At 43.6% G+C, this 15,268-nt stretch overlaps 1 protein-coding gene across 17 annotated transcripts in view; it reads left to right on the forward strand.

Moving 5' to 3' along the window:
* The window catches only part of Synrg (synergin, gamma), an 82,561-nt gene that overhangs the window by 39,025 nt on the left and 28,268 nt on the right, over positions 1-15,268 (forward strand). For all 17 annotated transcript variants that reach the window (XM_039086970.2, XM_039086972.2, XM_039086973.2 and 14 more), the window contains 3 exons: positions 1,899-2,011; positions 2,246-2,308; positions 7,230-8,162. In XM_039086970.2, coding sequence (XP_038942898.1) covers positions 1,899-2,011; positions 2,246-2,308; positions 7,230-8,162 — 1,109 coding nt within the window. The remainder of the gene's footprint in view (positions 1-1,898; positions 2,012-2,245; positions 2,309-7,229; positions 8,163-15,268) is intronic.

Consider the following 15,268-nt stretch of genomic DNA (forward strand, 5'->3'; position numbering starts at 1 on the left):
CACTGTTCTTCCATCCAGACAAAAATGTCCACAGATAAAACTATCTTCATCTAACTTTGAAGTGATTGTTGTTGTGCTACAAAGACAGCTCTCTGGGACCGCTAGTGTGATCCTGTATAAAGTGTGCCTTCTCTTATCGGATGTCCACTCTTCCACACAGTGATCCAAAGCAGAACGCACATCTTGGCTTGAAGAACATTTTACAAATAGTCTTTTATCTTAACTGTCTCATTTCTACAGCCTGAGCCCATTTTAAAGAAGTCTTACATTTGGTGGTTGTAATTTATCTTTAAATATTAGATACACGTTTTTGGAATCTCACTGCTAAATTAAAACCTCCGGAGGGTTTTTTTTAAAGATTTATTTATTTATTAAATGTGTATGAATATACTATTGCTGTCTTCAGACACACCAGAAAAGGGCACAGCTCCAGTTACAGATGGCTGTGAGCCACCATGCAGTTGCAGGGAATTGAACTCAGGACCTCTGGAAGAGCAGTCAGTGCTCTGAGCTGCAGAGCTATCTCTCCAGCCCCCAGGAAGTTGTTCTTTAATGGTCTATTTTCAGTGCCTTTATGATTTAACCCAGTGATCAGACCATCAGTGTACATGTCACCCCTCCTCAGTCAAAAAAAAAAATGTTACTGAGAGTTAATGTTTATTCTTAAGAGAAAGGACGTTATTTTTAGTCGTTTTTGGAATTTGTATATAGTTTTTAACTTTTGAGCCAAAGGGCTGTGGACGCAGCCTGGTTAGCAATCTTCATGCTCTATTGTACAGGAAACCCTTGTTCAATTCTCAGCATACACTGTAGCCCCAGCATTCAAGAGGTAGAGGCAGGAGGGTCAGAAGTTCAGTGTCTTCCTCAGCTACATGAAGGATGCACGGCACACTGTCTCTTTAAAAACCGTTACATTGTCTTGGTGAGGTGGAGGCAGGTGCTTGTGTGCCATGGGATGCATGTGAAGGTCAGAGAAGCACCTTGGGTCGTTCTCTCTTTCCGTATGTAGATCCTAGCATAGAACCTTTATCCACTGATTGCTCACACCAGCTGTCTTGTTTTGTTTACTGGTAGGAAAGACTAGGGAGAAGACTCAATGGTTACATTTAAGAGCACTTGTTATTCTTCCATAGTGAGGAAAGGTAAGAAGAGAACATAGCCTGATGAGGAGAAAGGAAGGCCTGCCCAGCCACAAGCATCTGGGGGAAAGTATAAGAAAGCAGGAGAAGTGGGGTCTTATAAGATGCTTCCTCCCATCCCCCAAATGCCAGCCTGCTTCAGTAAAGCATTTTGGAGTTTGTTGTTTTCTTTAACTTGCTCTATATTTCCGTCTGTGATATTTCCAGGCAGTCTGTCTGCCCCACAGAATGAATACAGCTAACACCAGGACAAGTTCCATTCCCAGGCCCCAGCTCATAACATAACTCCAGCTCCCGGGAATCCAGTGCCCTCTTCTGGCCTCTGGGTATACCTAAATACATGTGGCATAACCACAGACATGCACAGTTTGTCTGTCTGTTTGTCTGTCTGTCTTTGTTTGAGACTGGGTCTTATTATATCTCTCTGGTGTCTTGGTACTCACTAGACCAGACTGGCCTTGAACTCACAGAGGTCCACCCGCCTCTGCCTCCTGAGTGCTAGAATTAAAGGTATGAGCCACTATGTCTGACATACATAAGTAAAATTTTTAGGAAGGAAGGGAGGGAGGGAGGGAGGGAGGGAGGGGGGAGGGAGGGAGGGGGGAGGGATGGAGGGAGGGAGGGAGGGAGGGGGGAGGGAGGGAAAAAAGACAGGAAGGGCATCGAATCAAGATGTCTAGCTTCTCTAAGCCCCATGTGGTGGTGGTGAGGGACGGTTCAGCAGTCTGAGCATTAACACAGGTCTCCCCTTCCTTGCAGTGCTCCCTCACTCTTGATCCCACTTCCTGGAACTAAAGCCTCCACAGACAAATATGCAGTGTTTAAAGGGATTTCTGCTGAGAAGCCCTCTGAAAACCCTGCTTCATTTGGAGGTAAAGGCAGTTTGTCAGTTGATAAATCTGTGGCCATAACTTTTAATTAAGTTGTATAAATCTTTAAATTCATTTTTTATTGAATGTGTCAGATGCCGCTGCACATGTTAAATATGTTTGTGCAGCCCGGTGAACGTGCTTCTCTGCCTGTGACCTCTGGGTTCCTCACTGTAATGAGTCTCTCTCTCTCTCTCTCTCTCTCTCTCTCTCTCTCTCTCTCTCTCTCTGTCACAGAGTCCGGTGATAAATACAGTGCTTTCAGGGAACTCGAGCCAACAGCAGACAGTAAGCCTTTAGGTAAGTTTGCATTCCTTTTCCCCCTATGCCAAGTTAGGGGAAACAGTGCCTCGTACACATTAAATGAGCATTTTACCACTGAGCTACCTCCCTCGACCCTTTAAGAATTTTTTTTTTTTTTTTTTTTTTTGTGAGCTGGAGAGATGGCTCACCAGTTAAGAGCACTGACTGCTCTTCTAGAGGTCCTGAGTTCCAATCCCAGCAACCACTTGGTGGCCCTCAACCATCTGTAATGAGATCTGATGACCTCTTCTGGTGTGTATGAAGACAGCTACAGTGTACTTATATATAATAAATCTTTAAAAAAAGAATTTTTTTGTTTTTAGTGACATCCATAAACATTTGTTTTTTAATTGGATATATGTTTTGTTTGTTTTAATAATGCTTTTTTTATAATGTTTATGAGTACACAGTAGCTGTCTTCAGACATACCAGAAGAGGGCACCAAATCCCATTATAGATATTGTAAGCCACTATGTGGTTTCTGGGACTTGAACTCAGGACCTCTGGAAGAACAGTCAGTTCTTTTAACCACTGAGCCATCTCTCCAGCCCCTCTATATATGTTGCTTTTAGAAACTGGCAACCCTGATATTATAGCACCCACCTGCCATTGCGGCATAGGCAGAATGGTTTCCACAAGGTTCTGGGTTACAGCTAGTTTCAGGCCAACCTAGTGAGAACTGTCAGTCACTAGGAAACACTTATTATTCTTCAAGAACTGAAGATCATTAAGAAAATGGAAACATTGTGTTTGTATAAAATGAAAACATGGAGACAAGAGAGACTTGGCCTAATTAGCATTTTACCAAGTGGCATTCCAAAGCTTCAGAGGGGAGATGTGTGGCTCAGTGTAGAGTGAATACTTAGAATAGTGGGCAGGCTCCTAGGTTTCATCCCCAGCACTGATAAATTAATCCGTTAATTGAATGAATGAATGAACAAATGAGTCAGACATTAGTTCACCTATTCAGGAAGAAGGAGAGATCAGTTCCTGTACTGTGCTGGGTTTGACTCAAGTTACCATTGTTCAGGATTTTCAAAATTGGCTCTGTGTGTGTGTGTGTGTGTGTGTGTGTGTGTGTGTGTGTGTGTGTGTGTGTCTCTGTGTGTGTCTGTGTGTGTCTGTATGTGTGTCTGTGTGTATCTGTGTGTGTCTGTGTCTGAGTGTCTATGTGTGTATCTGTGTGTGTCTGTGTGTGTCTATGTGTGTCTGTGTGTATCTGTGTGTGTGTCTGTGTGTGTCTGTGTGTCTGTGTGTGTCTGTGTGTATCTGTGTGTGTCTGTGTGAGATAGAAGTTAGTATGTGTAGTTACATGTAGCATGTAGTTTGAGTAATTCATAGGTTGTAGCCTAAACCCTAACTCTGCATATTGCAGGATGTGTCTGCTCTAATGAGGATGCCTCCTGAGAACACAGCCACATTCTGCCTCATGCACTAAGTGATCAAAGCTGACTTCTATATGTTTACTTGGGTGGGAAATACTATCTGTGAGTGAAGGGGATGTCATAGACATTCCATTGCACAAGCATTTGTCCTCAGGAAGGGCCATCACCTCTTTGAATTCAGTCTCTCATAGATCTTAGGTTCCAGCATTATTTCCTTGTGTTTCATCCAAGTCCTTAGGATGTAAAAGCTACTTTTCCCTCCATACTTGTATTAGACACTAGACACTCAAATGTGAACTTCAGAGGAATCTTGACCTCATATCATCTTAGGTAAGTTTCAAGTAGAGCCTGGTTTAATGTCAGGATTCTTTGTGCGATATGGTGTCAATGATCAAGACATAAACATTTAAAATTTTATGTGTATAAGTGGGTTTGCCTGAAGGTATATGTGCTTACCACATTCAAGCCTGGTGCCCACAGAGGCCAGAAGAGGGCACCGAATCTCTAGGAACTGGACTTACAGGCAGTTGTGAACACCCATGTGAGTGCTGGGAACTGAACCCAGATTGCCTGAAAGAACAGTTGGTGCTCTTAACTGCTGGGCTGTTTCATTAGAGACAATAGGGAAAGGTGGTGGTGTCCCAAGTGTCAGCAGCCCCGTAGTCCTGCTTCCTCATCCTGAGCCCAAGTCTGGGTCATTGTCTTTTTTATTTGCTTGCCTTTGTTTCTCTCCAAATCACTTGGTTTAAAGCCCTCTGAGTTACTAACTTTGTTCAATTTAGAAGAAACTGTTTTATTCTTTTTTGAAAACTTTCCTTGAGGTGGGCCATTTATGGTACAGACCTTTCCTCCAGCACTTGGAAAGTAGAGACAGGAGGACAAGGAATACGAGGTCATTCTTGGCTACATAACAAATCTGAGCCAAAACTTAGGGGGATGGGAGTGTGCTGTGACGTGGAGCCTCTGCAGGGCCACATTCAGAAGTGAGTGTCCTGCAGTGTGCTGGGTGGCAGCTTAATGTCTCCTCACAGGTTAAGCCAGAGCTGTATGTAAGTTCTGAACAGTGTTCTGTATAAGGAAAGGACACTTCTTATTGGAGCTTTAGCTAAATACTCCCTTAAAATTTTCTCAGGGGCTAAAGAGTTACAAAAGTCAAAGGAGGAACTTGAAGAACCCACAGCTGACTAACAAGCTTCCCGTGGGGCAGCGCTCACTCCCGCTAGTTTCCCTGCTGACGCCATTCTCTTTGCCGTTGAGTTGTGAACCCTTTCCTCTCTCATTTCCCTCAAACCTTTCACCCAGTTTACAGTTCTGATGGAAAAATTTACAATTCACCACCAGTAAGTTTAGTTTGCTGTGTGATTTGTGTTTAAAAATCAAAACCTGTCAATTTCACAGATATTTCAAAGCAATCCATCAAAATTAGTAGCCCTTGCCTCTAATTAGAGTGCTTATGAGGCTGAGGTAGGAGAATTACCATGAATTCAAGGTCAGCCTGGGCTACCATGTAAGACCTTTCCTCAAGAAAACCAAAACTGACCAAAAAAAAAGTTTACTATTAATTATCTTTTTATTTGTAGAAATAGCAAAAATGTCATCGATGCATCGGTAAAATCCTAAGGTAGTTTTCACATTGGTATTTCCTGTCAGTTTGTGAAATTGACTTATGCTATGTTTTGAATACAAAAATTTTAAGAAACTTGAAGGCTACTCCTCTTTCTCATTTTTCTCAATACCATGAAAGGATTTGTGTTGATGACTTTTGCTATTAAATAAATTCAGCATCAAATTAAAAAGCAAAATTACATTGTTTCCAGTGCTTTTCTCTTTGGTAAATTACAGATCATGCATGAAGTCTGGTAGGTTTAAAGCCCATCTCTTCCTTGGTGGTAATTTTAGAAACTGGTTTTAGGGTTTGGCGTTAAGTATATTTTATGGTTCATGTGCATCTATGTTTCATTATTTAGGAAACACAATGTTTTAAAAAATGAATGAGAAGCTAGATGTGGTAGTGAGTACATGCCTATAATACTCAGGAGGTCGAGGCAGGAGATTGCTACAAGTTCAAGGCCAACGTGGTATATCTAGTGAATTCTAGGCCAACCAGAACTACAAAACTGTCTCTTTGGAGAAATTAAAAAAAAAGCCATGTGACGGTGGGGCATACCTTTAATCCCAGCACTTGGGAGGCAGAGTCAGCTGGATTTCGGAGTTCTGAGTTCAAGGCCAGTCTGGTCTACAGAGTGAGTTCCAGGATAGCTATGGCTACACGGAGAAACCCTGTCTCAAAAAAATCACAAAACAAAACAAAAACAAAACAAAAACAAAAAATGTAGAGATGGAATAGGAAAAAAAATTCAGGTTTTTAATTTTTTAATCTCTAGAATTGACAATCATGTTTTTAGATATTAAATGATGTTGGATGGTATATCAGTACTCATGTTTGGTACATTGCTGACTTTCATTAAATGGCTTATCCTAGTGGGTTTCACTGTAGGCCTTCAGACACTGTAAGAAAACTGAGGTTATCTGCATTCTGACAATGTAATTGTGATGATAAGATTAGAAATTAGTGAAGAATAGAAATTGTATAAGGAATCATGGTTCCAAAGTTTAAAGACCAAGTTCTCAGGGGCTGGGGAAAAAAATGGCATATAGGATAAAAATGCTTGTTGCAGGAACTCAATGGCCTGAATTCAGTCCTCAGATCTCAGATTTAAAACAAAGGAAAAGAGAGAGAGTCAACTCCCAGAGCTCCTCTGACCTCATGTGGACACTTAACTTGCTTTTCAAATAAGTAGTTATTTTTTCAAAGATTGTTACAAAAATACAGTGAAATTAATGTCAGCAAGTACTTGAGCAAGACCACATTGAATCCTGTCTAATACTTTGTGTTCCTGTGTGTGCTTAGCCCTGAACCTAGGCCATGGCTGTATCATGCATGGCTCTGCCTCTGAGCATTGAGCTACACTGTTAGCATCTGCTAACGGGGTTGCTTTATTTATTGTTATTGGTGGTTAGTTCAGTGGTTGACTGGTTAGTTGATTGGTATGTCTGAGACCTGGTGTTTTTAAATAGCCCAAGTTGGCCTCAACTTGTAATCTTTTGCCTCAGCTTCTCAAGTCCTGGGAAGGTGTGTGCCACAACAGACAGCTTCTACATATTTTTACAGTGCTTAGTTGTCCAGAGTTGAACACTCTGAATACCAGATGCAGGATTCTTCTCAGTACTTCATTGATACCTTTGATCTTATTTAAAACTATATGATGTTTCCTCTTTAATGGGCTGCTGTCAGTGTGCCTCTCTGGAGCCTCCAGTTTTTGGTTCGGTTCTGGCCAGAGGAAGATCTTGTGAAGTGCTTGCCTGTCTCCTCAGCACTGGCTTTTATGGAGAAACAAGTGGTCTGATAAGTGTGGGCAATGGTCACTATGAAGCCAAGGGTAGGCGTACAAAATTGCACCCCAATTCAATGCGCCATGTGCAATGTGCTCTTCTGTCCTGCATCCTCACTGCACCGCACTTCTCTCTTCCAGGAGAGAGCTTTGCGGAGTTCAGATCCACAGGAACCGATGACGGCTTCACTGACTTCAAGACTGCTGATAGTGTGTCACCCCTAGAGCCACCAACAAAAGACTCTTTTCCATCGGCCTTTGCCTCAGGAGCTGCACAGCAGACACAGACACAGGTGAAAACTCCTCTGAACTTAGCAGACCTAGATATGTTCTCCTCAGTGGATTGCAGTGGGGAGAAACCAGTGCCCTTTTCAGCTGCATTTAGCACCTCAAAGTCAGTTTCCTCAAGACCTCAGCCGGCGGGTTCTGCAGCAGCCCCAGCATCACTGGCATCCACTAAAGCGTCCAGTTTGGCAGATGATTTTGGAGAGTTCAACCTCTTTGGGGAATATTCGAACCCTGCGTCTGTTGGGGAGCAGGACGACTTTGCAGATTTCATGGCTTTCGGTAACAGCTCCATCCCCTCTGAGCCAAAAGCAGATGACAAGTATGAAGCCCTCAGAGAAGAAGGGAGCCCCGGCGCCTTGTCCACCAGCACTGTGGAGGGTGCACACAACCCACCTGTTTCGTCATCCAAGTACGACGTCTTCAAACAGCTTTCCCTAGAGGGAGCTGGACTGGCCATCGAGGAGTTCAAAGAGAACACTCCTTCCACAAAGAGTGACGGTGACTTTGCTGACTTCCACTCCAGTAAATTCTCATCCACGAGCTCAGACAAATCCCTGGGAGAGAAAGCAGTGGCTTTCAGACATGCCAAAGAAGACTCCGCCTCGGTGAAGTCTTTAGACCTCCCCTCCATCGGTGGCAGCAGTGTTGGCAAGGAGGACTCTGAAGATGCGCTTTCTGTTCAGTTTGACATGAAGTTGGCTGATGTAGGAGGAGATCTTAAGCATGTCATGTCTGATAGCTCTTTGGATTTACCAACAGTTAGTGGCCAACATCCTCCTGCCGCAGGTGAGGAATTGGTGAGATTGCTCTGGTGATGGTCATATAGATATCAGAGATGACTCTGGGTATTGTCTGATTGACAGACCAAGGCTCTGTCCATTACCTCCTCAGATCTCTAGGAAGAGCTAGCCTGCAGTTGTCTGTCTGCTTGAAGCAGTGTTAACCATGATGTTATGGAAACCTTAATCCATGGGAACTCTGGCTGCTCTGAAGCTCAGATTAGATAGCCAAAATATTTTTATTTTGATGCCAATACTTACTTGGTGTCAGAGGCCCATACGTACCCACTGCTCAATGAACCGAACATAGCCAGACGTTTTGTAAAGACTCTGGCAGTGTCCGCAGTGTTTCTTCATTCCTGTGAGAGGGATCGGCAGTGCCCACCCTCTCCTTTTGTCTCCTCTTTGGTATATTAGGGTTGCTAAGACAGTGTTTATTTGGTTTATAGAAACGGACTCTGACCAGGCCCAGAGAGTGAACGAACTGCCCCACTTGTACTGCAGTTTGCCAGCTTCCCTGAGAAGAGGGACAAGGTCACTTAGGGATGCTCCGTGGGTCAGGGCCTGGCGGGGAGGAGCAGACCTGTTTCCAGTGTTACTGTTTTGCAGTGTTAATGCGAGTATTAAATTGTATAACCCTGTAGATGCTAGGCTAGGGTAGCTACTAACTTCTGATAAGGTGTGTGGGAACCTCTTTCTAGGGAGCCCTCTTTAAACCCTGTGTGGCTTTACATGTAGCAGTTTATTCTCTGGTCCAACTTCCTATTGCAAGAACTAGATTCCCAAGTGTCCTAGTTTCTATTTAGTTTTGTTTTTTGATATGTATATAGAAAGATAAACCTATTTTGTGGCCTTTAATAATGAGAACTATCTCAGTATTACTGTATTATTATAGAAAATGTAGTGTGCACATGCAGGGTTGGTTTCTTTACCTGAGAGGGACAGGTAAGACACTGTAAGTTTACAGGCTCAGCAGACATTGTGAAGTGCGGTAGAGTCCGCAGATTTCAAACTGGCAAATGGGCGCCCTTTGTTACTGAAATTGGTGGTTTCTTTTGCTGGGTTTCAATGGGAAGCAGTTAGCAATGGTCTGCGTTCTGCCTGCTGCTCGTCGAGGGCTTTCCTGGTGCAGCAGGCTGGCTTAGCTCCTGATGCCCTTCACTGGTAGTTTCTCCTTTTTTTCTTCATATTTTTCCCTTCAGTGTTGTTTGTTTGATAGGATGCCTTGTTATTTTTAATATGAGCTGCATGAGCCACAACACTTGGTTACAAAGGGGCATTGTTTTTTAAACATTTGATTTTTATTTAAAAACAATTTCACAACATGTATACTAGCCTTTTGGACTCTGAAGTTATTAATTAGAGGCTATTTTTCTGAAAATGAATCTATATTCTTTCACAGTGCCAAACCACCTATCTTTGTGAAATGAGTTAATCCGGGTTTGGGGTGTCTTTTCCCACCTTTTATTTGGGAAGGGGAGGTTGGCTTCTGACTGAGTTCATGCCAATGGACCTGTTAATAATCTGTGCTTGCTCGTGTTCTCTCTGTACGTTTGGAACATTCCCAGAATGGAACCTGTCATGTTCAAGACAGCTCTCTTCAAAGGGAGGAGACCTTAAATGCAGATTGTTTCCTTCTGTTCTGTAAACCTCCAGTGGGGAAGGAGCAGTATCCTTTTCTTCAGAGCGGTTGTTAAGATGGGTTGATGGCTAACTGTCATGTGGCTGAGCAAGATGGCCGCCTGAGTAGCATACAGGAGAGGGTGAGCCGCAGGCATGGCCTCGTGCACCCTGACTTTATTTTACCGTTTTGCTCACCGTGAGAGCTATTGCTCTCCTAGTATGAGGGTCAAAAAGACATCCTGGGGAAATAAGAAATGGGCTGGGCTGATGGAGATAAGGAAGAAGAAAAAACTTGGATGATTCCCATCTATAGACTGTAACCCTGTTTGGAAACCCTAACTCAGCTCTGAAGGGGACACTGTCTCTAACCCGTGCTGTTAATTCTTTGTATGAAGGTAGATGGATATACTAATAACATTACCTGGTTCTTTCTGCATATCATTGCACTCAACCTTTGGAGCCCTGCTGCTTATGATTTCCACCCCCCTAAATTTACTCTCTCTGGCACGGCAGCATCTTGACGTTCAGTCTTTAAGATCCTTTGTTTGTCTGGCAGCAAGAGCTTATTCCGGTCTGTGACTTTCTCAAAGAGTCAGCAAGCCCTCTGGGGCTACCTGCCTGTGAAGCAGTTCTTTTTGACATGGAAAATCTTTGTATTTTAATCAGCGCCTTATTATTTTTTGGCTGCGTCTCTGATGTCTCTCTTCAGCATAGACATTTCTGTGTGAATGTGCCGTTTGGGACTTGCTTTCTTCTCTCCCTCTGCAAACACTGGCCTGCATGCTTACTCCGATGACTCCTTTCTAGCTCTCTGTACCACTCTCTTCTGCGATCTGTAAGTCCTGTGTTAATAAACGATTCTTTGGCATATTTTGAAACTGTGGGGATGTGTGTAATTTGTGTTTTTCAGTTAGACTAAAGAAATGCCTGGCTGGTATCGAATTGAAGTCATAGTGTCCCTTGAAACTGGTTCTTTCTCCTCTGAAGAAAGCAGAGATAGGGCTGGAGAGATGTCTCAGTGGTTAAGAGCACTGACTGCTCTTCCAGAGGTCCTGAGTTCAAATCCTAGCAACTAATGGTGGCTCACAACCATCTGTAATGAGATCTGATGTCCTCTTCTGGTGTCTGAAGACAGCTACAGTGTACTTATATGTAATAAATATTTTTTTTTAAAGGAAGGAAGCAAGCAAGCAAGCAGGGCTACAGTTTAACCTTTGCCCCTGGTAAAGCCAGAAGTCCTTAATGTGGCCTAGAACTGAAGTGCAGCATTAGGCTCTGAGCTTAGTTGGTGACATTCCTGCGGGCATTCACGAAGTGCTTGTGTAATCTCATCACCTAATAAGTCAATACATGTAGAAACGTCTTATTCACAGTCCTCAGCAATGCGAAACTAAAGCTTAGCTAGGAGCGAGACACCCACCCGTGATCCCCGCCCTCGTGAGGCTGAGACAGGATTGTGAGTTCAAGCCAAGCAAAGTATATACTGAAACAGTAAAACCAAAAGCCAAATGAACCCCAAAAGACTGGAAGGAGATAACAGAGCAACCGGGCTGTCCTCTGACCTGTACGCCCGCACACAGCGCACTCGTGCTCACACGTACACACATCATACAGCGCACTCGTGCTCACACATGCACGCATCATACACACAATGGTAATTAATGTTGAAAACTAAAACAACCCGCAAAACAGAAGAACTAAACTGTGCACTGGTTCTGTTTTTAAGAAAACATTTTCTGGCCGGACTCAGTGGTAGAGCCCCAGCACTGCAGCCTATCAAACAACATATTAATTAGCTAATACAGATCTCAGAGACCAGACAGTGAGCAGCCAGACTTGGGTTATTTGCTGCATTTTAGAATAGAGTAAGAACATGGAGCCGTGGAAAAAGAGCTCTTTTTCAGGGAAAGCGTTCGAGTGCTTTCACTTGTTATGAGTGATTTGAAGATTTGGGACTGTTGTTGTTGATGTCCTTGTTGTTGTTGTTTTTACGAATTCCTGACAATGGGACTTTGGAATAGGATTCCAGAAGTCACTTTGATATGCCACCCAAGAAAGGAAGAGAGTCGGGTGTCAGGTGAAAGTTCCTCTGGGAAAAGCCAGGCCTCCCACTTGAGATGTATATGTGTTGAAAGGTGAGGGAGATTACTCTTAAGACCTTGTTCAAAGCGCTCTGCGTTTTAACCACCTGTGCTGCTAGCAAGCTGGGGAGAAAAGCTTCCAGCTAGAGACCCCAGCAGCCAGCCGCACTGCTCCCCCAGGACACTGACCCCACAAGGCTTTGGCTTCCTTTGTCAGTAGAGTCTCTAAAGCCAGAGCAGTCTACCAGTCGCTTAAGCTCCCTGATGGGCAGATGTGACTGTCCCTGTGTGTAACTGTCACTCATGAACAACTCGTTGTGTCTAGACACAATGTTATTTTGAGGGAGGTAGTTCTAACAGCATAATAACACAATATTCTTTGCGTGCGTGTGTGTGTGCGCGCGCGCGCGTGGTAAAGACTTGCATAGGTTCAAATAACACTGTGGTTGCTTATCCTGATGCCAGGTAAGATGCGGTTGGCTAAGGCTTGTCTCCGTCAGTGCATGAGACATCCCTCAAACATGCTGGTGTTCTGCAGTCACTCTGTTACTTCTGTTAGAATTCATGCTAGCTATCAGAGGAAACAGGTGAGCTCATGCAAGCTGTGCTAGCTTCTAAAATCACTGAAGGACTTTGATGATGATGGTGGTGGTGATGATGATAAATTGATGTTGTTGTTGTTGTTGTTGTTGTTATTGTTTGAGGCAGGGCTTCTCTGGGTAGCCCTGACTGTCCTGGAACTCACTCTGTAGACCAGGCTAGCTTTGAACTCAGAGATCTACCTTGCCTCTACCTCCCATGTGCTGGGATTAAGGGCAGGTACCACCACCTGTCAGTTATTTTTATTTATTCTTCTTTGTTTGACTGGTTTGAGTCAAGGTCTCACAATGCTGCCTAGGTCGATCTTGAGCTCCTGAGTTTAAGTTATCCCCCTGCCTTACAGTAGCTGGGACTACAGGCATGTGTCACCATGTCCAGCTATTTTTACTTAAGTATGTTTATTTATTGCATGCCAAGCAAGTACTCCACCACTGAGGTGCAATCTCAGCCCGCATTACTGTTTTCTTATGAGTGGCTTCTGCTTGGTTCTATCATTTGAGGACTTTTGATAAGTTGTTTGGGGATGTCAGCCAAGTGATTCTGAGAACGTAAGAGGGCCATATACCCAGGAGGCTCTACCACCTAAGTCTGGTCTCTCCCTTTTGGTAACCAGAAAGCCTACATCTTTTGTGCTCATTTGAGATCATTATATGTTTTTAATTATATGTATGTGGGTAGGTGTGCACCCGAGTGCAGAGGCCAGAGGAATTGGATCCCTGAGAGCGGGAGTTACATGCAGTTGTAAGCTCCCTGGCGTGGATGCTGGGTCCTCTGGTAGAGTGGTACATGCTCCCAACCTCTGAGCCCTGTCTCCAACCAGGGACTCCCTGACCCACTGTGGGCAGTCTTACTGTCTCTCTGGCCTCTAGACTCCTCTGAGTTTAGTATTCTCCTGCGGGCAGCTCTTCTTTATTGAACTTAGAAGCATTGGCATAGAAACCTGAAGATGCTTTCAGTATGGATACAATTTAAACCATAGTGTCCCAGGAGTCAGTACAAACCCAGAAAGGGAAGTTCCCATACAGATTGAAAAACAAGAAAAAGTAGTCGGTCAAACAGCATTTTATAGCCTGTCTGTCGCATGGTGAGACCACTTTTCCTTTTCCTTGCAGCAGTTCCTTCAGGAACTTACCAGTTTCAGACTTACCAGGACATAGAGCAGGCATGACAGTGAGTAGAGAATATTCACTAATGGAGAACTGGGCCCTAAACAGGGAGAAATAGAAATATGCAAATATTTCGTGGTTTGTGTGGATAAATGAAGGCTGGGCTAAGTCTGGATTGGCACTCTCTCTTTGGGCCAGCAAATGTTGCTACTGCTACACAAAACACTCCACAATTGTGGAATTGTGCATATGAAAAAAGGATTTCTTTTCCTTTCTCTAAAGTCCTCTTTTAAAAGTCAGTAACTTTTCATCTCTAAGGCATACACCCATGGCTTCAGAAAGCACCCATGGAGAGAGTGGGGTGGGTGAGGGTGAGGGATCTGGCCTTTTGTGTCCTGTGGAGGCAGCTTGCATGCCTGGAAATACCTTGTTTTTATGTACAGCAAGCATCCAGAGTGGTTTGGATAGAGGTTAGGGAAGAGCCCGATGGGTGAGCTGCCCGTAGGAGAGAAAGCCACATCTTGATTCGATCCACGAAGGGAAGCAGATTGTACTGTTTATTCTTTTGCCCTTTGTCACAGTGAATTCCTGGTCTCAAGCAAATCCATGTGTGAAAACACACAGTTTGCCTTGTTACCCGTGCCCACTCACAGCCTTCCCTAGACCGCCCAGGAGCCCGCTGGAGGATTGGAGATGCGGTAGTGACATGCCTCTTATTGTGACCATTTCCCCCTTTGCTTTTTTCTTCTTCTCTCTCAATTTTCAGAATTCAGCTATGAAATCGCAAAGCCACCTCTAGTCACTTTGGTGATTACAGCATCCTGTGTCATTTTTTTTTCCCTAGCCAGGGCTTCTGTCCTTCATGCTAGAGGCCTTGCTATTTATTATTTTTGAAATCTATTTACAGTACTAACGTGGGACTGCGTCCTCAAGCAAATAGGGAGCTACCAATGCAAGAAAATGGGGAGTTTCCCTGTTTGCCCCTTACCTTCAGTGAACTAACGCGCCAACTCTTTCTTAGAAAATGGTTTACCAGTATTCAATCCACCAAAACAAAAACAAAAACAAAAACAAAACCCACACTCCGTATGTATTTATACTGTGTGTAAATGCTAAGCCTTAGGGATAGGTATTATGTAACTGTTTGCTTGGGTGCTTATGTAATGCAGGCTTTAGTACTTATAGATTCAAATTAATTACTCCTTAGTAAATTGCTTTGCACCCACTAGTAGCCAGTGAATAAGCAAGTAAAAACATTCAAAGCTGCCTTCGACTCACAGCACGTTTACTCTTTGGTTAATGCCTTTGTAGTTATAGAGTCTTAAAAGCTCTCTGGTAAGGCAATCCACGTTGCTTAGAATGTTGTCTACCTGGTCACATGGGTCAGTCGGTCTTGATTTAAAAAAAAAAAAAAAAAAAAAAAGGACTTTCTTTTTTGTGGCATATTTGCACAAAAAGGTCTTTTTATTACCATGGCAACTTGGTTGCAGTATTTGGACTGGAGCTGTCTTTCCATAAGTTTATCTTTGGTCTGTAGAAAAAAACCTCACTACACTTTCTTTGCTAGATAAGCTACTAGAGCCTGTTTCTGATATAGTTTCCCCAAAGAACTTTCTGGACGAGTCTAGTAGTGAAATACCTGTGGTGAAGCATCCTTCCGAATGCACCCCTGACAAACTAGCCCTGTGTCTCAGAGCATCTGC

Source organism: Rattus norvegicus, chromosome 10 (genome assembly GCF_036323735.1).
Source record: "Rattus norvegicus strain BN/NHsdMcwi chromosome 10, GRCr8, whole genome shotgun sequence".
NCBI classification, from domain to species: Eukaryota; Metazoa; Chordata; class Mammalia; order Rodentia; family Muridae; genus Rattus; species Rattus norvegicus.